Here is a 23,337-nt window from a genome sequence, read left to right as displayed (position 1 = left end):
ATAAAGTGAATCTGATTGTGATTGGCTGTAGAGAAGTATTCTTGTATTGTTTAATATCTCAGATAGGGGTGTACCATATCATATTATGTGCAATAATAACATTTAATTTTGATTTTGTTGCAGTAGCGTATTCTTAAAATGTATTTTTTTTTTTATTCAGTGTTTTTTCATATCGCCAAGAGTATCATTATCGCAAAAATACCATGAAATATCATGAAATATTGTGATATTATTTTAGGGCACCCCTAGACAGAAACACTGTTAACTGTGTATCACTCTTTCACATTTTACACACTGATCTCTGGAGGAAAAGCAGATTTCTAAAATGCAGAAAAAACTCCTTTTACGTGTAAAAGAGTTTCACACTGCAGAGTTTTAAAGAGCTTTGCAGTCAGTTCTGAATAAACTCCCGTGGGTTTGTGCATAATGTCTGTTTATTCCGTCTCTAAAACAGCAGAACAAAAGACAAAAGCTGTAGGATGGGATATGCAGTCAGGACCTGTAAACCTCTGCACACAGATTCAGTACATCTGGAGTGAAGCGTAGACTTTAATTAGCTTAAATAGCTTTAATTTTGGGGGATTAACAAAAATAATGCATTAATTGTTCATGAATTACACCAGTTTTTGCAGAGTCCCTCCATTTTTACAGGCCCAAATTAAATTAAGCAGATAAAAGGTCTGGATTTGATTCCAAGTGTTGAAGTGTTGAATTTGCATTTGTTTGCTGTCTGTGGGAACTCTCTATATTCAGTCCAAATTGGTGCTGATGAGAGTGAAATTAAATATAATAAACCCATTAGAAAGAGCAGAATTATTTGGAGAGGCCAATTAACGATTTGGTACGTTCTTAAAAAATGATAATACACACAAAAACTCACCTGTCAGGCGTCCTTTTATTGTGAATTAGTTTCACATTGAAGGTTAAAGCCTTTAAAAAGGGCTTTTTAATAGGATGCAACACAATATCTGTCTCATTTACAGTCACAATTCCATGATAGTTAGATAACTATTGAACTAATCCAGCATGAGCTCCGTTTTACGACTAACCAACGCGTAGCCCCTTCATCAGAATGCTGCTGAGAAGGAATTAGACAGCATGCAGTTCATTCCTGTGTTATTTGTGCGAATATCACATCAGTGTTTATATACTTTACCCAGTAATTCAGAGCTAAGAAACAAATGATTAGAATTAGACTATGAACGAAAAACACCACCAGCCAAGTACAATTGAGATAGGTAGGTGTTTAGAACAGTTCTGTTTACACTAGTGAAATATAAAAATCCACACCTGTTTTCAGTTTCTGGACCTGGACTACCCACCTCTGTGTGTAACTATAGGTTTAAATAGGATCTCCGGTGGATTTGGTGTTTTACAGAGACTCTAAGACTAGATTAGTATAGGCTGAACTGCACTTAGCAGGTTCTGCATTATTAAACATGTTGTAAAGTAATATATAACATTGCAAATTTACACTGTTTTTAGTGTAAAAATGTCTTTATTTTAAAACATTTCTAACTGTTGTCCGTCTCTCTGCCTCCTGGTGTCGCAGTGCCGTTAGCCAATCAAAAGCAATATGTTTGCATGTATGAATATTCATGAGCAAGCTCCATTTTACGACTAACCAATGCGTAGCCCCTTCATCAGAACTCTGCTAAGAATGGGTTAGACAGTCGTGGCCCCGCCCCCAGAGTGAAAATCATGAATCTGATTGGTTAGATTGTCTCTGGTTGTCTCGTTCAGAGAGTGACAGACGAGCAGTGGAATAAAACATGCAGATATTAAATGATGAAATAGTTTCATCACTGATTAGATTAGTGCTTCTCTACAGTTTTCCTCCAGGGTCTTTCACCAGCGTTGTGCACACGATCCTGCAAAAATGCATTTATTCATGTGCATATAATTACACAGTGATGCCTGGTGCACTCTTTCAGAGTAAAAGCTGGAGTAGCTGATTTATTTTAGAATAATTTCTGAAAGAAATCCATGAATAAAAATATTAGACAATAAAAAGTAAAAAAACCGAGGCCACATAACTGTAGGTGTTGTTTAAAATGGACTACCTAGCTTACAACAGGCCCATGCATGTTTGGGTAGTGTACCTCTTGGTGAGAGATTGATGACTTTTAGGTATGTCTCTTGAAACTGGTGTAATATTTACTGTGAAGCTTGTAATGGTATTTTTTGTAAGCATCAAGCATTTGTTTAAGCATTAATAACTTTTTGTTGTTTATTTTTGCATATTACATGCATACACTTAATATTTTGCACATTAGTATTGTGGTAGATATTTTGCTACATAACATTTATTTTTTATATTTAAAGAATATATATTTGTTTGTACTGTATATGGTGTACTTAAAATCCTTTAATTTTTTCCAAAAAATCCAAATTCAGTAATTCGGCCTGTAGCCTGCTGCTAACTCTGGCTAGCACTGCTGGAGCAGCATTAGCATTAGCCACTAATCACGTTAAGTGCTAACTCTTTCACCATTCATAGGTGCAGACATCGGACTGTAGTCTGCACATTTACTATGTTAAAACAAGCTACGTGGGACAAACCGCTAACTAAGATCGCCCTGACTTACCGGAACACTCAGGGTTCCTCAGTGTAGCACTGTCGAGCACCATTGACTGCGGTTAGCCACTAATGCTAACACTCCAGAAATTCGAGAATCTAAGCTTACTGTAAATAAACAAAAGTGCTTTACTCACCCAAATAAACAGTTTTTAGGAGAGAAGTCTGTGTAGATTAACATCCAGCACTAGTTTAACTTTATAAGAACGTATTATTTTAAGAATTACAGTTTTGTTTACTTGACTTATTTTAGCTTTACTTAACTTAGTTAGCTAACCCCCCCACACACACACCTTATAGTGTCTCTTAAAATGCTCCTTATGTGCATATTTAGGCAAATTTTTTTTGTAGAGGATTTGTTGTCTTACTTTTCTCAGTAGATCAAAATAAAATGTGTAATTTCTGTCTCTCTCTTTAGTCTTTAGAGACAGTGATTAGATCACACACTCATACAGGAGCTTGGGGTCTGTGCCCAGATCAGGAGTGCTCACCACTACTCCTCTGAAACTGGGCACAGCTCCTAATGCAGCGTTTTCACCAGTACAGACTAATCACCTCACTAGTGCTCTCTGTGTGCAGATAAAGCTGCACCTCTATATAAAGTCATATTACAGTAAAATGGATTTAATTGTGCAGCCGCTATCTTTCTCACTACGGGCAACAATAACTAACTACAGTAATGTTTTATAGACGCAGTGTAAAAACTCTTGCTTTCATCCTGTATCTGCTTTTAGATGATGAGTAATTTACTTAGCTATGCTTACACAGTCATTTATAACTCTACAGCCTGTATTCATGCATTATATATCTAACCCCGTGCATGCATTATAAAACAGCACTTACTGGTTATGATGAGGTCATCTTTTTGTTTAGATGGAGCTTGTGCTCGTTTGTGGGATATGAACTTATGAACATGTGTAGTGAAGATACAGAATTGTCTACATCAACCCGTGAATTAGTATTCATGGCCCCGCCCACCTCGGCTCGGGACCGCCCACAGACAGCAGAGCTGAAGTTGGGCGGGGATGCCGTCTCGTCAGATAGGAGATAACTAACAGAGCTAGGAACAGCATGCAGTTCATTCCTGTGTTATTTGTGCGAATAACACATCAGTGTTTATATACTTTACCCAGTAATTCAGAGCTAAGAAACAAATGATTAGAATTAGTCTATGGAGGAAAAACACAACCAGGTTGTATCTAGCACATGTATACATGGACATATCTGGCCACCCACATAACAACTCGCTCAAACACAAACCGTCCAGTCTGTCTGTTTTGTATGACAGTAAACTGGCAGAATATCATTTTTGACAGTGAAACAAAATATATACAGCGTCTTAAATATACAGTACAGTGTGTTTCTGATTACTGTCGGACATGAAAACCTCAAAACACCCCAGTTTAATGTGTTATAGGAACTCAAAACCAGACCAGTATGACATTTTTTAACAAGATAAAAAGCCTTAAACAAGGGTGTGTATTGGTAAGAACCTGCCAATACAATATGTATTATAATTCTGCCGTCAATATACATGCAGTATATTGAGATATATTGTGATATTGTAAGCATATGTAGGCAATATATTTGCAATATTTTAAATACATACATTTATTTTATATTTATTAAAGTTTATTAGCGTATAAACCATTTATAAGCAGACTCAACTTCCCAGCATGCACCAACGCAGGACTTCCCTGACTGCGCTGAACACATGACGCTACAGCGTTCCTGCTCTCCGTGTTACTAATTGGCTCCACCGGTCCTCCTAAGTGTATATACCCCTCAGTTTGCAAATAAGACTCTTGGAAACTGGATAGAAAACTGCTACAGGAAGACGTCTGGCTGACCCACATGGCAACAGCAGCACTGTTTTACTGCAGATATACAGCAATTAAAGCAATTTACAGTCATTTTTTCTGTAACTCGGTCTGAACTCCACCGGGCGTGGTCTTCACTGATAGCACAGCTCTTCTCTAAACACACCCCCACTCTAACTCTGCTACTTCCTGTCTTACTCAGGAAGTCTTTGGGGACGGGGATGGTCCCCTCTGTTGTTTTTAATGTGTGTGTATGTCAGTAGGGAAAAAAGCGACAGATAAAGAGGTAAAACAGTGTTCTGCTGGATAAAAGAATTCCCATTGGTTTCCCTCAGTCAGAGCAGTCTGAGTGTTTTATTTACTGTATTCTTCCACTGCGCTGCTGCAGAAACACACTTCTATATTTAGATTTTTATTCTTCATGTTTAAAATGTGAGTCATATTTTCTCTTTTTTACATCCATCAAATGTCATTCAGTTAATTTGTTCCAATTAAAACATCATTAATCAAATTTTTTTATCCGCAAAGCAACGAAATTCACAAACTGTTCAGAATTTCCTGTTTTTAAAAGGGAAACGAAATGAAGCAATATGGAGAATGGAGAGTAAAATCAGCAAACAGACAGGAAATAGGGTAATTAGTGTGTGTGTTTGTGTGTGTGTGTGTGTGGAGTAAGCAAAAATGTTTAAACATATTTCTTTATAGTTTTATTTCTGATTCAATTTACAAGGCTAAAGTAAAGCTAAGCTAAGCTAAGTAAACAAAACTGTCATTCTAAAAAATATATATATATTTTCTGGATATTAATCTACGCAGATTTCTCTCTAGAAAATAGTTTATTTGAGTGAGTAAAGCACTTTCATTTAGCTTAGATTTGCAGATTTCCACTAAGGCTGGGTGCAGCAGCATTAACAGCATTAACAGCTAACCACTAGCACTAGCACAGTTAGCGCTAGTAATCGCTGTATTTTTATTTTGTTGCAGTAGTGTATTCTTGCAATATTTCCTTATTCAGCGTTTTGTCATATTGAGAAAATACCATGAAATATTGTGATATTATTTTGGGGCCATATCGCCCACCCCGTCGATTTGTCGTAGATTTGGGTGTCTTTAGGTTTGTGCCTGTGTGAAAACAAACCAAACCGAGGGGTAAATCTCTCCAAAACACCCTTAATGCAAGCCACCAGTTTTAGTTGCACTAAAGGTGGCTAAAGGTAAACTACAGAATCACACTACAGCTACAGCCTATAGATATAGAATGCATGCAGTGCTTCATACTCAGGGAATAAATGCTGTAATATGCTGAGTGTGCTGATGAACTGAGTGCATTTGAGCTTAATATAGCATGCATTGTTTTTCAGACCACACGCTTGCATCATCTACCCTGACATATTCATGAACACTGCCTCACTGCCTCGCAGGATCTTTCCTAAGCTCTGATTTAATGCAGCAGCAGCAGTAGAGTAATTCCTGTTAAAATGCAGGCGGTGATTTAATAATTCTGTTTGCAGAGGAAAATGACCTAAAATAGTAGCTTAGTTGTGAGTAGTTTAATATGTGGGTCAGTGTTACATTAAAATCAGGACTCGGGCTCTTCGTAGTGTGTGTGTGTTGTGTGTGTGTGTTGTGTCAGACAGACATAATCTCGAGGATTTACGCAGATTTGGATAAGCTGTATAAACTGGCGGGGCATTTAACTGGCAGATTTACACAGTAAGGTCACAATGTTATGACTGATTCATTAGCTCCACTTAGGGGTGGGCGATATGGCTCTAAAATAATATCACGATATTTCAGGGTATTTTTGCGATAACGATATACTTGGCAAAATAGGAAAACAGAAAAATAATTAATTAATTTCAGGAATATAGAATAATAGCAGAATAAATAATATAGCATAAAATAATATAATGCAGCAAAAAATATTGCAGAATATTTTCATGCATATAAACTGCAAACTAAAACAATTATACAATAAATACACCTAAAGCTTCACAGTAAATAATAGACTACTTTTAAGACAAACCATCCCTATTATCACAATATGGATTTTTAATATCATGATATTTCTTTGTCACGATATATTGTATACGATATATACGATTGTATACGATATAATATTGCCCACCCCTAGCTCCACTAATGCGTTTACGACTTTGCGCTATAGACCGGTGCGCTATAGATCGCTAAAATAGAGCCCCTAAACTTTAATATACTGTATAAGTCCTTATTTTTAATATTTGAAAGTAATCAAAGATGAATATTAAGATTGTGATTAGAAGCAAGTACTCAACTACTGTTGAACTGTAGGCTTTTAAAATCATATAAATTATATAATATATTAAATAATATATAAAAATGGGTTTTAAAGGAGAATTCAGTAGGAAATGAGAGCAAGTGTGTGAAATAGCTACAGCAATCCAATTTAATCCAATCAAAACACCACAGAGAGTTGTGGGAGAGTTGTGGGTGCCCCGCCCACCCCTACCCAGACGCGAAGCTCACTCTGGTTGCCAAGTTGAAGAGGCTGATTCTACACAATCCAGTGCAAAACGAGTTCAGTTCAGTAACTTCTACCATGGCAAGCAATTACAGGTCATTTTATAAACTGGCTCAAGTGAACTTTATCTTTAGTTAGCTAATCTAGCTTTATGCACCGCTAGCTGCGTTAGCCTAAGCTTAGCCTGTTATATCGGGAAAATCCCACTGCTCCACAAATGCACAACCCTAGAGTTGAAGTTACTACTTTACAGGTTCTAGTAATATACTGCTTAGCTTAGCAGATAACATATACATCTATATTTGAGTATCTAGATAGATCTTGGCTATGATGTGCCCTCACTTTTGTTGGTCGAAGCCAGTGAAGGCTGGGCAGGTGCTGCTGTTTGGAGAGGCTCTTTGGTCACTGAACTTTTTTTAAACATGCCGAGGCTTTTTAGGCTGTGTAGCAGCTAAAGTTTCAGCTGAACCAGCCCGATTACTAGCTTCCATGCTGCAACACCGCTCGACTGAAACGCCTCTTTGCTCAATACTTTGCTTTAACTCAGCATGTTTCCTTAATATCTGATGATACATCCTGATCATTTTATCATTTACTACTGAAAATATATAATATATAATCCTTAATGGTCCTTTAATGCAACTTTTACACAAAGTTTACCACAGTGGATCTGGAGTTATGTGCAATAAAATAAATGAAGCCACCAACAGCTAAAAAAATAGGAAATTTCATAACAATCTGAAAGCACTGTTCTTTCTATAGGGTGCAGTTCTACTCCGGCTGAAAATAGGCTACATCTGCTTCAGGGAATTTAAATAGTGTATTTACTGTGTAAATACTTGGCTTGCGTCTCTGTTTACTTGCTGTGTCTGCTGCCATTTTTAATATAATCCTCTAAGCAACACGTCTTTTGAGACGTGTAAATAAACATAGTAAATAAAGTACACAGGACACGAGTCACTGCCTGCAGCTTACGAGATCCCTACACGTTTCTGTGCAATCAGCTCACGTTTTGAGAAAATATATTCCAAAATTCAGATGCATAAAAAACAAAAAAACAAGAGTCAGTGACATTAAAAAGCTGTGAACACTTAACAATGTTCTATATTTCTGTAAAAATATGATTATATTATGTTCTAACAGTAGATATAGAGAACCAAATCAGCCTAATGAGATCAACAATAATAGATTTGGTCTTTGGTATGTGTTAAAGAAAAATAATGTAATTGTTGGGTTTCCTGCCACTAAAACAAAGTTTGCATAACACATATTCTCAAATCCAAAAAAAAACCAAGAGATCACTTAAAAATGATGAGTTTCTTTGATTTTACCAAATTAAAAACCTCTGGAATATAATCAAGAGGAAGATGGATGATCACAAACCATCAAACCACCAAACTGAACTGCTTGAATTTTTACACCAGGAGTAAAGCAGCATAAAGTTATCCAAAAGCAGTGTGTAAGACTGGTGGAGGAGAACATGATGCCAAGATGCATGAAAAAACTGTAATTTAAAACCAACCAGGGTTATTCCACCAAATATTGATTATTTCTGAACTCTTAAAACTTTATGAATATGAACGTGTTTTCTTTGCATTATTTGAGGTCTGAAAGTTCTGCATCTTTTTTGTTATTTCAGTCATTTCTCATTTTCTGTAAATAAATGCTCTAAATGAGAATATTTTTATTTGGATTTTGGGAGAAATGTTGTCTGTAGTTTATAGAATAAAACAACAATGTTCATTTTACTCAAACATAAACCTATAAATAGCAAAATCTGAAGTGCTCTCTTATATATTTTGGCCCAAAATGGTCCATTTTAAAAGGTGGAGAAAGGCTTACTGGGAAAGAGGGAGCTGATGATAAATGTGTACACGTTGTGTCTGTATAACAAAGAGTGAATGAAAAAGCGAGAGAGAGAATGAGAAAAAGAGAAGCACTGTGCCATTCAGGTTCCAGTACTGGCTCAGAGATGCTGCTCTATTGTCGTATTTCTGCTTCTCCCATGTATAATAGATAGATGTCATTGTTAGTTAGTTCCCATTAGTTGTTCCAAAATAATACATTTAATATGTATTTAAGGACGTATTAACTTGAATGCTAAAGTATGTACTTATTATGTTAAAAAAATATATGCTTAAAAACACTGTGCTTTCACAAGGGAAGCCAGTCTGAATTTAGCTCAGCTTTGGTTTAGCTGCTTTTAGCTGCTTTTAGCTGCTTTAATTTGCTTTTTAATATTTCCAGTTCATTTCCCTGTTTCATATTTGACGTATAAAAGCAGTTATATATCCACTGTGTTTCTGTTTCACAGAGAGGAGATTAAGGAGTGCCGTTACCAAACTGGAACGTTACCACACTACGGTACCACTGCTGCTGCTGCCGGACGGAAACGAGCCTCAGCCAATCAGCTGGCTTAAATCCAGGGTAAGAGCAGACTGATGAATGTGTGTTTAGAGGTTGGGTGAAACACACCGGCCTTCCGGAGTTATAATTCATTATAATTCATGTTAATCTGAAGCTTTTTCAAAAGCATTCAATATGCAAGCTGGGCTGCTGTAGTGTGTGTGTGTGTGTGTGTGTGTGTGTGGAGGTGTGTGTGTGTTTAACCCTTTCAGACCTGAATTACATTTAAGTGAAGAGAAAATATAAAAATATAAGAATGCTGTTTTTTTCTGTGCTGGACACAAAAAAGGACTGTAATATTTTAATATAAACTCTGTAAATAAATAAAATTAAATCCAAATAACTAAAATATTTAATTGCTTTTTAATGTCCGTTGCATTGTTTAGCATTTTTATTTTATATTTGGTATTGACCTTTTTTTCTTTTTTTTTTCACAAATCATTCCTAAACGGTAAAAATAAACATTATACAAAGTTTTCTAAAGAAAAAGTAGTAAATATTAACTCTTACTTTTGCAGTGGGCGGGGCTAAGCTACTGTTTCATTGGCTGGTTCAAGGTCTATTCTGATGGACACCAGGCCCTAATTACTGTAATAAGCAACAAAACATTAAAAAAAGAAAATATGTTCATTGTAATGGACACTGGGTCTGAAAGGGTTGATGTTAAACCCATATCCATTCAAAAGTTTTAGAACACCCATATTTTCAGCTGACATCAAAAAAAAAAAATTGGTAAAAACCTTTTGTTTGTACTTTTGCTCTGTTAATATAAAAAACAGGAGGTTTATTTTGCCCTACTTCCAAGAGAATTAAGTGAATTAGACACGCATTAGGTGTAATTCACAAAAAAGTAGAATCAAATACTCTAATATACAGTCCAGTTAAACATATTTAATTTTTTTTAGTCTTTTTTTTTAAATGTCCATTGTATTGTATGTGTTTTATATTTAAAAAATTGTAAAAATAAAAAATTAGTAAAAAAAAAAAAATAAAAAAATAAAAAGTAAGTGAAGTGGGCGGGGCTTAGCTACTGTTTCATTGGCTTGTAAACTTATTCATTGGCTGGTTCATGCTCTATTCTGATGGACAACAATAAGTCTTAGTCTCAAATAGTTTTAAGTTCAACACAGCATAATAAAAGAAAGGAAATACATGAGGTCCATCCATTGTAATGGATGCAGGATTTGAAAGGGTTATAAAAACTGTTGTAAAACTTTTAAACAGTAATGCATAAGTTTTTCTCTGTGTGGGCAGCCTTTGTATATGTGTGTGTGTGTGTTAGTGTATATATTTGTGTGTGTTTGTGAATTTTATATAATTCCTCCTGTTCTCCGGACCGTTATGTAACACCCTGGTATAAAATCTGTACTCTGTGCTGTAATTAATGCGTGTATTGATACACAGTGCTGACATTGCTGACACTGGAATTTTGCTTTATCCCATTAAAACACAAACAGAGCCGCTGAAGCAGAACCTCATGCTAATGAAGCATCATTAGGCTGTTTCTAATTGGAGATCGAATCTTAATGTCAGGCTGATTATGATGTTATAATTTTACTCTGCTGCTGATATACAGTATTTTATCACTCTTTATTACTGTGGGTGCTGTTCTGCTCTTGTTCTTTAGCACAGAGGGATCTGGGCCTGATTTTAAAGGGCTGTAATTAATGATTATTTTAGTAGTTGACTAATTTGTCGATTACTTTTTGGATTAATCACTTTATCAGCAGTGATTTCTGTCTTAATCTCCAGTTCTAAGGCATGTTTTACTTTACTATGGAAAAAAACTGATGACCCAATCTTTATTCCAGTAACACAGGAAACATCAGTCTTAATTCATGTATACATGTTTATAAAGCTGTACTTATTCATTTAGATGAATTGTGTTTGGCAGAAGCTCTAATCCCGAGTGAATTACGGTTAATTGATGCTACAGATGCTACAGTGTGCAGTTTTGGGAGTTGCGTCTAAAAAGTCTAACTGTTATAAAATAGTGTTTTTACCCCGAGGAGGACTGAACCCCAGTCTGCTGTGTCTCAATAGAAAACCAGAGAATAACAGAAAACTTGCTTTAATTTAAGAATAAGATATAAAATATTAAGATATATTATATACAGTGGCTTGAAAAAAAATCATACTATTTTGAAATCTTATATTTTGAAATTTAAATGAAATTTAAATTTTAAAAGTGGTACGAAAATGATACGTTTTATCAAATAAAAAATCTGAAAAGTGTGACATGCAAAAGTATTCAGCCCCCCTATATCATTATTTTAGAGACCATTTATCTCTACCAACATCTAGAGACTGAGATTTTGGTCCATTCTTCTTTGTCAATTCCACTGTAGCTCTGGCTGTATGTTTTTGGTCATTGTCTTGCTGGAAGGCAAGGTCAGCCTTGTACTGTTGAATTAAGAAAGTATGGGACGAAATAACATTTGGAACACTACAACACTTAATTGTTTTGGTATTTTTAATGCCAAAACATATTTTAAGTGTTGTGAGAACAAATTGCAAAATTACCAAAAAGTGGTGAACGCTTTACCATCCACATTTTTTGCAAGACTAAAATGTAAAAATGGATGCACACTACTGGTCAAAATACTTAAAGTACCCTTTTTTATTTTATCTTTATCTTATCAATGACTTTTTATTACTGCAGTTCTTCTCTTGTCAGATTAACTCTAATTCTAATTCTCTTCTCTGCTGAAACTTAGAGAGACTCAGTCCTTAATCATGCTAACCTGAGCTAAAGGCTAAAGCTGTTGCCATGTGGGTCAGCCTGACATTTTTTTTTCTATACTAAAAATGACTTTTTTCAGTTTTTAGTTGATATGTTTTTCCTAAAGGCCCAGGCATCTTAAATGGCAAAAATAAAGGGGAAAAAAGGGGGTGTTCTAAAACTTTTGATCAGTAGTGTATATTAAAGTGCAACTAACCCCCATGATTTTAGCTGACTCCACCCTTAGCAAAAAATTACAAAAATTGGGAGGGGGACTGGGTGATGTATGGGTTTAGGGACGGGGCAGGAGGGAGAGCTGATTGGGCTGAGCGTCAAAAGAGAGGTGGCATTATTGATTGATTGAGCCTGAGAGGGCACTGCAGAGGCAGAAATGACTGCAATAAAAGCGTTTAAAGGTTAGGAAAATGTAAATTCATAAACTTTTTAAACAGGAACATTAATGAAACAGAAATATGGATTAGAGTTTCTTTAAAAAATAAAATGAGTTTTGATTTTTTATATTTTTTTAACATTTCCAAACTGTCACTCATTTTTCTGACTTGATCAGAGTTGGTTTTAGACTCTTCTGTTATGCTTAGTTTTAATATCGAAATGGATCAGAAAATGCTGAAAAATCAGTTTTCTGAGTTGGTGTCCCTGAATAAACCCGTTGATGGTGTAACTTAGAGAAAGTAGATAATAACAGTGGCGTGAGGAAGGCGTGTGTGTGTCAGTCACTCATGTTCTGGTAAGTGATTTATTAATTCCCAATAAGGTGATTATGCCATGCAGAGGCTAAATGCCATAATTAATATGCTCTGTGGGTTTTTCGATAGGCTGCCAGTCATTGTTCAGACCACAAAAGCTGCGGGAGACAATAGCGCGAGCATGCGGCTGTTATTTTGACATAATGCCAGATTGGCATAAAGGCCTGGGTGTGAAGAACACGAGGCAGGAATTATGTGGGAATAGATTTTCAGGCTGTAGAATAACTTGTGATGGAAAGTTGTGACAGGAGTGTTTTGAAGAGCTTCTCTCGTATTGTTATCCGCGGTGTCCAATCACGCGTCGGCATGCGGCGGTAATTGTACGCTGTGCTGGAAATGGATGATGAATGGACGCACTGCCGATTCTGTCCTGTCGTTTGCTGCGATTATGAATGCATTTAAGGTTTCAGCAAACTTATGAAGAGATTATTCACTTTTAATCCACTTTTAAGTCATTTAAGTGTGCAAATTTCTGTTCAATTATGCTCATTTTCCTTTATGAGGAGATTTTATTATTCATCTTATTATTCTTTTCTATCTTATTGTATTACTGTATTATACCAGGTTCACAATACTACACTGAAAAAAATTATACGTAAAATTTACTTTAGCAAATTTCTGCATTTGCTTTTTTAAAGTAAATTTAATTTCAGATAAATTTAAGTAACTTCAACTCTATATTGTATAAATTAGTAGATAATTGTAATTAGGTAATACTGTATGCAGAAATTAAGTAAAGTTTACTAAAAGAAAGGATTGACTGGAGGTCAGTTCACTTATTTACTCTGTGTAACATTTACGCCTTGAAACCGAGTTGAAGTTACTTAAATTTATCTTAAATTAAATTTACTTAAAAAAAACAGTTCTGAAAGTTGCGAAACCTTTTTATTGTAAAATTTACTAATTTTTTTTCAGTGTAGCTTTTAGCCCAGTTTTTTTATTGCAGACTAAAAAACTTTTTTCCATTCATCACCGCTAAAAAAAAAATGAAAATGAAACTGAAACACCGGTCATCATTTTAGTGTGGGATTTTAGGTTTCATGGCTAAATTAAAGCAGCCTGGTGATCAATCTTCATTAATTGCACATTGCACCAGTAAGACCAGAGTGTGAAGGTTCAATTAGCAGGGTAAGAGCACAGTTCTGCTCTAAATATTACAATGCTCACAACATTATGGGAGACATACCAGAGTTCAAAAGAGGACAAATTGTTGGTGCACGTCTTGCTGGAGCATCTGTGACCAAGACAGCAAGTCTTTGTGATGCATCAAGAGCCACGGTATCCAGGGTAACCACATCCAACAGGATTAACTGTGGACGCTGTAAGAGGAAGCTGTCTGAAAGGGATGTTCGGGTGCTAACCCGGATTGTATCCAAAAAACATAAAACCACGGCTCATCAAATCACGCAGAATTCAATGTGCACCTCAACTCTCCTGTTTCCACCAGAACTGTCCGTCACCACAATCAATTACTGTGCTCTAAAAACAGGTGATTCAGTTTCACTCTCCAACACCTGTATATATAAGGAGATATGGCAGTAGAAGTGTCAGAATTTAATTCTGGGACACAGCAATAGTTTAATTGCCACACTTAATCTGGGTGTTGCCCTTTTATTAACATTCACTCCGTGCTCTCTCTCTGTTAGCGCTGACCTGATGCACTTTATCTGCCACAAGCTTTAGTGGAAAATGTCAGTTGAAATGCCTCCTGCAGCCTCGGTGTGGCTTTACACCACAATCTGTCACCTCCAGACTCCGGGTACTCGTCCCACTGCTCTAAAATAAACCTGCTTCAGGAGCTTAAACGGGGGAGGAAGTTGGCGGGAGAAAAGAACATGAGGTCATGAATTCTGGTGTTGTTTGTCTCTTCTTTCCTCAGAGTCCTCCCGCTTCACTGCAGATATTGATAGAGGCAGAAGGTCAGCTGTTGATCCTGTCTCTGGAGAAGAATGAGTAAGTGTCTCCGCCTCTACATCCAATAGCATGCTGCTGTACACTGTATAAAATATGATAGAATGTCTATACAGCTCTATATAAAACACTGCTACACTGAAACTATGTTTTATTACATTACATTTGTACATTACATTGTTTATACTGTATATCAGGGGTGTCAAACTACGTAGTGAGTCATACTTGGATTTTTGGCACTTTTATCTATAATGGTGTTATTATATGGGCGACTTTTTTTTTGCTTTTAAAACAGAAAAAGTCACACTCTTCTTATTTCACATGACAATACTGTACTAGATTATGCTCATAATACAATTTATTCACCATTTGTTACTTAATAGTTCATGCAAAGATTTTTGGAAAAAATCCTGTATTTTTAATATTGCAATTATTATACAGATTTGGAAAATATGAAGGTCGCACTTGAGTTTCTGAATCAGTTTCTCTGATTTTGCTATTTATAGGTTTATGTTTGAGTAAAATGAACATTGTTGTTTTATTCTATAAACTACAGACAACATTTCTCCCAAATTCCAAATAAAAATATTCTCATTTAGAGCATTTATTTACAGAAAATGAGAAATGACTGAAATAACAAATAAGATGCAGAGCTTTCAGACCTCAAATAATGCAAAGAAAACAAGTTCATATTTATAAAGTTTTAAGAGTTCAGAAATAATCAATATTTGGTGGATTTTTTTTTTATGCATCTTGGCATCATGTTCTCCTCCTCCACCAGTCTTACACACTACTTTTGGATAACTTTATGCTGCTTTACTCCTGGTGCAGAAATTCAAGCAGTCCAGAGGTTTTCAATTTCAAAATCAAAGAAACTCATTTTTAAGTGCTCTCTTATTTTTTTCCAAAGCTGTATATTATCAATATCAAAATGTAAATGTAATATGTCTCAATATCATAGCTGAAATCATTTGTTATTGCATTACAGTATGCAATCACATTACTGTTCTTTTGAAGTCTTCTTCTTCTGTGTGTATATAGAGGAGCTGCTGGATAAACCAGCTACTGCTCCAAAGTTTGGACACCCCACATGTCCATAGCAACCTACTGTTTATAGCTTTGCGATGATACATTCAAATCTGATTTATGTGCATACTTTATTTATCAACCAATTAGGAAATCCTTAGCAACACCATAGCAACTACCTTATGAATCAGCTTCTGTTTTTTGTTAGTATTTTCTTTGTCTTGCTAGTCTTTTTTTTTTGTTTTCTAGTATTCTTCTTATTGTTTGTTACTTTGTTTACTGTGTGTTACAGGTAAAGATACGTGTTCTGCTTTAGTTTTTTCAGCTGCTTTTAAATTAAAAGTAAAACAACCCCAAACCAACACCCAAGCAGAAGCTGCAAAGGCCTGAGTTGCCAAGTATTTTAAGTTGCAGCAGCGTCTAATTATGTGAGACGTATGGAAAATGGAATTTCAAGTGCACGGACGTTCTCAGTAATCAGACATTAAAGAGTTCTCCATGCAGTCAGATTCCATTTTAGCCTTTTACTTTGTTTTGACACGCTATCGCAGGACTTGCGACGGCTGGGCTCCCGGCTGTAATTGCAGTAATATCAGGTAGACTGCGCTGCGTGTTGAGATGGCAGATTAATAGATTAAACTCAATCGCATGTAGCTTTAGATTTCTCGGTAATCGGCGCTACAGTGACAGCGGCCACGTCGCGTTCAGGCCTGTCGTCAATCATTCCGTCTGTTTTATTTTATGCCTGTCGAACTTCTCCTCTCGCGCGTCCTCCTGCTGATAAAGCAGTACGCCGGCTGTGGGTCACGCGGACGTCAGCGTTATTAAGGAAGAGACTGAGCGTGTGCCGCGTGAACGCTTCCTCTCATTCAGCTCCACAGGAAGGAAAACAAAAAAAAAAGCATTACCGCGACAACCGCAAACATCGCCATAGCAACCCGGACCCTGTGTCCGTGACTCGGGGGTGACAGAACTCGTCCTTGCCAGAATGACATCATCAGATCTTCATTGTGTTCACTATTGTGCTTAGAATAAACACACAGATGCACTTTTTATTTATTTTAATGATTAATTTTAATTTTATGATGACCTGTGATGACCTTTGTATTGAAGATTACAGATGCTTCCTATTGCTGCTGCTCTTTAGTTGACATAATAGCAACAGAATAGTGTCTTATAGTTTATTAGATCAATAAAGACTATTTAGACTCGTTTACAGGTATAATTCATGAATACGCAAAAAGACATAGAGAGAGAGAGACAGCAAGACAGAGATAGAGTGATACAGACCGAGAGAGAGAGACAGAGTGATAGAGAAAGAGACAGCAAGAGGGAGACAGAGAGAGAGACAGATTGATAGACAGACAGCGAGAGAGACAGCGAGAGAGAGAGACAGCAAGACAGAGATAGAGTGATAGACAGACAGAGAGAGAGACAGAGTGATAGAGAAAGAGACAGCAAGAGGGAGACAGAGAGAGCGAGACAGAGTGATAGACAGACAAAGAGAGAGACAGCAAGAGAGAGAGAGAGGGAGAAAGAGACAACAAGACAGAGATAGAGTGATAGACAGAGAGAGAGAGAGAATGAAAAATACACTGTTTGTCAGAATGCAAAAAAATCCATGTTTTCAGAGACAGAGAGCGATAAAGACAAATAAAGACAGGCAGAAAGAGAGTGAGAAAGAAAGACAGAGAAAGAGACAGACAAAGAGAGACACAGAAATACAGAGAGAGAGAGAGAGAAAGATACAAAGAGAGAGAGAATTTGTTTTTTGTACTTTTAACAAAATTCATTATAACCAAACCATGTTATAATAAGGAAAAGCAGCCGCTTGACCACTCTGGTCCTAATAAAATTTTTTAGTCAGGCTACCTGAACCTTTCTCTCTCTGCACATATTTAAAACCCAGGATACAAATCTGAGGGAAAGAGAAAGATGGAGAGAGAGATACAGAGAAAGAGAGATACAGAGAAAGAGAGATACAGAGAAAGAGAGATACAGAGAGAGAGAGAGAGAGAGAGAGAGCGTCCTCCGTCATTGATGACTGAAGTCTCCAGTCTCATAAGCATGTCTTTTCCATTAGGGCGACTAACTGTTCATGAACTTTCCATCTTTTTGCAGATTATTTCTGCACAGAGGCTTCAATTATTTCTTCTGTCTCGGAGCAGAAATAAATGACACGCTCCGGCGTTTAGAGTGTAATCAGGGGTTGTGGAGAGTTCGAACGCTGAGCCGCGATTGAGCGCGAGAGAGAGAGAAGGGAAAGTAATAGCACAATTTTGGGAATACGAGACGTCCTTGACGGCATTGTAAAGATTAACTTTTCACCCGGACACACAATACACACAATTCTGTCCTTTTTTAGAGTATAGCAGAGCTGCTGAGAAGCGAGAAAAATGCCAGTGTCATGATGTTTCCCCTACGAGTCTGCAGTGAGAATCCTGCGTTAATAATTCATGCATTTTAATAAACTCAACAAAATACTAATGACAGACACACAATTCACAAGCTGTGTTTATGAGTTATGATACTTCTTCTCAGTAGAGTATTGGACACACATAAGGAAAGAACAGTCTAATGAGTTCTTTAACGCTTTAAAACAAACAAGCAAAGCCGTTTTAATGGCCCCAAGCAAAATGGACCAACCCTAGCATTGTGTCATGGATGGGCAAATACAGATAAAAATAGACTTTTATTAATAAAAATATCAAGCAAAGGGATGATCAAACAGAAAAGGGTCAACAATGGCAAACAGCAGTAATAAAAAGTGATATCATACCAGAGTAGATAGACAGTCCAGAGGTTAATACACGGAAAAGGGTCGGCAAAAATTAAGATTGTTGAACAAAACAAGGTAAAAAAAAAAACAAGAAATAAACGCAGCCAATAAGAATAACGCATTGTACAAGGAAAGAACAGTCAAAACTCAGCAATGACTGTGAGTAAAAAAGCCTCTTATATTGGGCTACATCCATGCCATGTGGCTAATACTCAGGTGATCTGCTTCCTGGAAATGTCATATGTTGTGTCATGAGATCAGGATTATTACTGATCTCTCCAAGCAAAATGGACCAACCCTGGCATTGTGTCATGGTTGGACAAATACAGTAAAAAAATATACTTTTATTAATAAAAATATCAGGCAAATGGATGGTCAAACAGAAAAGGGTCAACAATGGCAAACAGCAGTAACAAAAAGTGATATCATACCAGAGTAGATAGACAGTCCAGAGGTTAATACACGGCAAAGATCAAGATTGTTGAACAAAACAAGGTAAAAAACAAGAAATAAACGCAGCCAATATAAAAACGCATTGTACAAGGATAGAACCGTCAATACTAAAAAAAAAAAAACTTATATAGGGCTAAAATCATGCTATGTGGCTAATACTCAGGTGATCTGCTTCCTGGAAGAGTCATGTGCTGTGTCATGTGATCAGAATTGGTTGTAAGAGATAGATAGATAGATAGATAGATAGATAGATAGATAGATAGATAGATAGATAGATAGATAGATAGATAGATTTATTATTATTATTTATTTATTTTAACTGTTGTCCGTCTCGCTGCCTCGCAGTGCTGTTAACCAATCAGAGACATTTAATTTTTAATAAATGAATAAAAAACGATGTAATGAGACCTTTTCAGAACATCTTAACAATCTGAGAATCATCTTAGAGATAAGAACTTTGTTTTCGGGAAACGCACTACAGGTATACTACCTAACACACACTCTTTCTCGTTCTCCACTGCTAATTCTTGCGGCCATTTGCAGCTCTCAACTTTTAGAGCCCTGAAGCCCAACCCGTGCTCCCTCTTTATGTCCCTCACTCTTTCTTTTTTCCATCTATCTCCTTGTAAATGTCTCAGACCCTGACTTTTAGCATTGGCGTCTCCTGCTACAGCTATTTTTGGGAGTGTTGCTTCTAACAACTAACCCCTTTTCCCCTCAAGCCCTTTTCTGAACCACTTAGCAAATTGTGGTTTTTGCGGGGTGTTTTTTCCTCCTTCGTTCTTTTCTTTCTGAATACTTAATGTCTCATTTACCTGAGGGAACGTCAGGAAAGGCCGCTGCTTTTAACCTTTCGGAAACGGGTCACCTGTCACGGGTGTGTCCGCGGCGCGACAGCGGCGACAGCGAGGATAAGCCGGCAGCAGTGCTTTCTGTTTGATTGCGTCCGTGTGTTCGCGCATGCTGGAACACATTACCTTCAGTAAGTGGCTGGAAATGAGAGTGAGGGATGAAGGGATGGAGAGAGAGAAAGAAAAAGAGAGTGAAGCGTTATGCTAATGCATTTCCCAGCTCCACGCGCCGTAGAGTGCAGCTCTTGTTTGAAATATTGAAATATGGTATTGATAGGCTTGGTGTCAGCGGGGCGCCGGAATGACGAAGCACAAAGAGCCGAGAGGCGGAGAAATGGAGCATGGCCGAGCGTACGCTAAATTATGTATGGTGAAATAATAAAGCATAATATTCAGATTAATCCACGCAGGCATTTTATCTGCGTCAGCCTCAACTCAAAACACATTAAGCCTTTAGGTGGAGCGCTGTCGGGTATTTGTCAGCTCCTGTACAGGTTTACTGTAGGGGTGGAGGATAAAGGTGGAGAGCTGGGTGGAGGGTCATTATGAAATATTTTTCCTTTGCTCAGATCAGTTAAAGAAACACCATTTCAGTCAAGTCATTTTGGTTGAGAAACTCAGAATTAGCAGGATTAGCTAGCAGACTTTGTCTGAAGGAGGGATCTGTACCTACTGTCCGTGGCAGTTCGAAGCCATTGCTTTCAAATAAGGAGTTTTGTGCTTCTATAGCAGTTAAGTATGAACTAGCTTGTTTTAGGAGTATAATATTCTATTAACAACCCCCCAAAAACTCCCAATTTACTAGAATAGAAGATATTAGTGCATGACTAATGTCAATAATCACTGTATATAATATACTGATGTCAATAAACAGAATCTGGATATAAGTGCCTAACCAAACTCAATAATCACTCCTATATGCTAGAATAAAAGATATTTGTCCATAACTGAATATAAGATATTAATGCAAAAAACATACATAACTGACCTCAATAAACGTGTGTATAGACTAGAATGTGGGATATTATTGCATAAACAACCTAAAATAATAACTGGTATATACTAAATTAGGAGATAATATTGCATAGCCAACCTCAATAATTACTACTATTAGAATAAAATATATATTACGTATAACTGCCCTCAATAAATGTGTGTATAGTCCAGAATATGGGATATTAATGCAAAAAAACTGCAAAAAAAGGTATCTCTCCTATACACTAGAAAAGAGATTTTATACATAACTGACCTCAATAAACATGTGAATATACTAGAATATGGTAAATTAATGCATAAACAACCTAAAATAATCACTTCTATATACTAAATTAGGAGATAATAGTGTATCACCAACCTCAATATTCATTTCTATATATTAGAATAAAATATATTATCCATAACTGACTTCAATAATCTTGTGTGTAGTGTAGAATATGTAAAATTAGTCGATAACTGACCTCAGTAAATTTCTATACACTAAAATAGGAAATATTAATCCATAAGCAATTTACTATTCTTGATAACACATTACTCATCATATTGCCCGTATTGATGTATAGAATTTAATCAGTATAAATTATTTGATTATGTTTTCACAGACCTCCTCTGTTCATGTTGGTATGATACGTGCTGTATTCTGTACATTCAGACTGTGAACGTTGCTGTTTATCTCAGGAACAATAGCAGGAGTGCAGTGCGTCACTGCTGGGTTTCCTGCTGTATCACTCTCTGTGTATCACTCTCTGTGTATCACTCTCTGTGTATCACTCTATTCTAAAAGTGCTAAAAGGGGAAACACTATTCTTTAGAGTGAGGATAATGCAGAGTGCAGCATTACTGCTCTATTCTTCTGTAGAGCACAACAGCACATCCCCCCGACCCCCCGACCCCCCGCAACGCTCAGGTTCAGTCCATTTATCAACTCTATTCATTTCCACTGTACATATTTCAAACTCACGCTGAGTTCCAGGAATTCAGTGCATTGAACCAAAGCATAAATCTACAGGGTGAACCATTACCCCTTCACCTCGCTTAGAAACAGCTCTAAAACAACAACAGCTATTTATAGGTTTATGTTTGAGTAAAATGAACATTGTTGTTTTATTCTATAAACTACAGACAACATTTCTCCCAAATTCCAAATAGAAATATTCTCATTTAGAGCATTTATTTACAGAAAATTTACAAGAATTATTTACAGAATTCAATGACCCAGAATGTTATGATACTAATAATCCTAACATTACACTTCAAATATCTCCATATATCCAGGATTAAAGTAAAATAAATTATACTGGACAGATATAATCTGTTATATCTGGAGTATCTCCATCACCCTTACGCCTCTAGAAGGTTTGAAGTTCATGTTGCATCAAATGCAAACAGATAAATCAGTGTTATTGGCTGTAGCTCTGTGTAACTGAGTTATATTAGCCCATAACTCAGACTCATTCTCCTGTTCACCACTTACTCTAGAGCTGTTAATAAGAGCAGACTATCATAAACGAGAGCAGGAAGTGTCCCTCTGAGAGCAGAGAGAGAGACATTTGTGTCTCGTGATCTACGGTTCATTTTATATACGAATAAGAGACGCATCAGAGTGTGGGTTGGAACCTGCGTCCCAGAGGACGACTGATATTTACAGTATGTTTCACTGCTAATATTCCACAGATAACATCTTGACCAGCCGTCTACAGTATCTACAGGCTTGGAATCAGTACTTTAGAATGAGTAATGCTATGTCATATAGCTGGATCTTCTAGAGACCACCAGATCATACTTTTTAAATCTGTTTTTTAAAACCTGCTTTATGGTGGTGGTCTAAATCCTGTCTCTCTCTGCTTATCTCTAAGTCTTGCATTTGTTGGACCATGATGGTCATCTTAAAAAAATAAAAGCATTAGCCGCTAACTGCTAACTGCTAACTAGTGCTTTCGCCATTCAGAGTTCAGTATTATCAGCCTGTTTTTCCTGCTGCATTAGCATTAGCCGCTAACCATGCTAAGCACTAGCTTTCACCGTTCAAAGGCGAATATATTGGAGTGTATCCTTTGCACTTAAAACGTTAGAACAAACTGTTATTATCTGGGTGAGTAAAGCGCTTCCGTTTATTTACAGTAAGCTTGGATTTACAGATTTCCAGATTTCCACTAAGGCTGGGTGCAGCAGCACTTAGTGCTAGTACTAGTAAAGGCTGCCTGCAGGCTACAGTTATATACAGTGATATACTTGCCTCTGAAAGGTGAAAGAGCTAGTGCTTAGCGTTGTGGTTAGCGGCTAATGCTAATGCTGCTCCAGCCTTAGTGCTGGAGAACTAAATTGAAATTACTGTATAACTCTGTACTTCAGTGTTTAGAGTGGCTTAACTGCTCCTTAATACCTGACTGATAGAATTCATACATAAGGAGCACCGGATTATAGTGCAAAAAAATATGGTACTCATGAAAGCATTCTAAAACAGTGAATAAGGACATCCAGGAGAAGACTACTCCCATCAGAACAAACATGTCTGAAGCAGTCTGAAG

The 23,337-nt window shown here is 36.7% G+C and overlaps 1 protein-coding gene across 2 annotated transcripts in view; it reads left to right on the top strand.

Moving 5' to 3' along the window:
- adam12b (ADAM metallopeptidase domain 12b) overlaps positions 1-23,337 on the top strand; it is a 130,364-nt gene that overhangs the window by 11,457 nt on the left and 95,570 nt on the right. For both annotated transcript variants that reach the window (XM_022672557.2, XM_022672558.2), the window contains exons 2-3: positions 9,213-9,325; positions 14,673-14,746. In XM_022672557.2, coding sequence (XP_022528278.2) covers positions 9,213-9,325; positions 14,673-14,746 — 187 coding nt within the window. The remainder of the gene's footprint in view (positions 1-9,212; positions 9,326-14,672; positions 14,747-23,337) is intronic.

This window comes from Astyanax mexicanus, chromosome 14, assembly GCF_023375975.1.
Source record: "Astyanax mexicanus isolate ESR-SI-001 chromosome 14, AstMex3_surface, whole genome shotgun sequence".
NCBI lineage: Eukaryota > Metazoa > Chordata > Actinopteri > Characiformes > Acestrorhamphidae > Astyanax > Astyanax mexicanus.
This window is presented reverse-complemented; position numbering and strand designations above follow the sequence as displayed.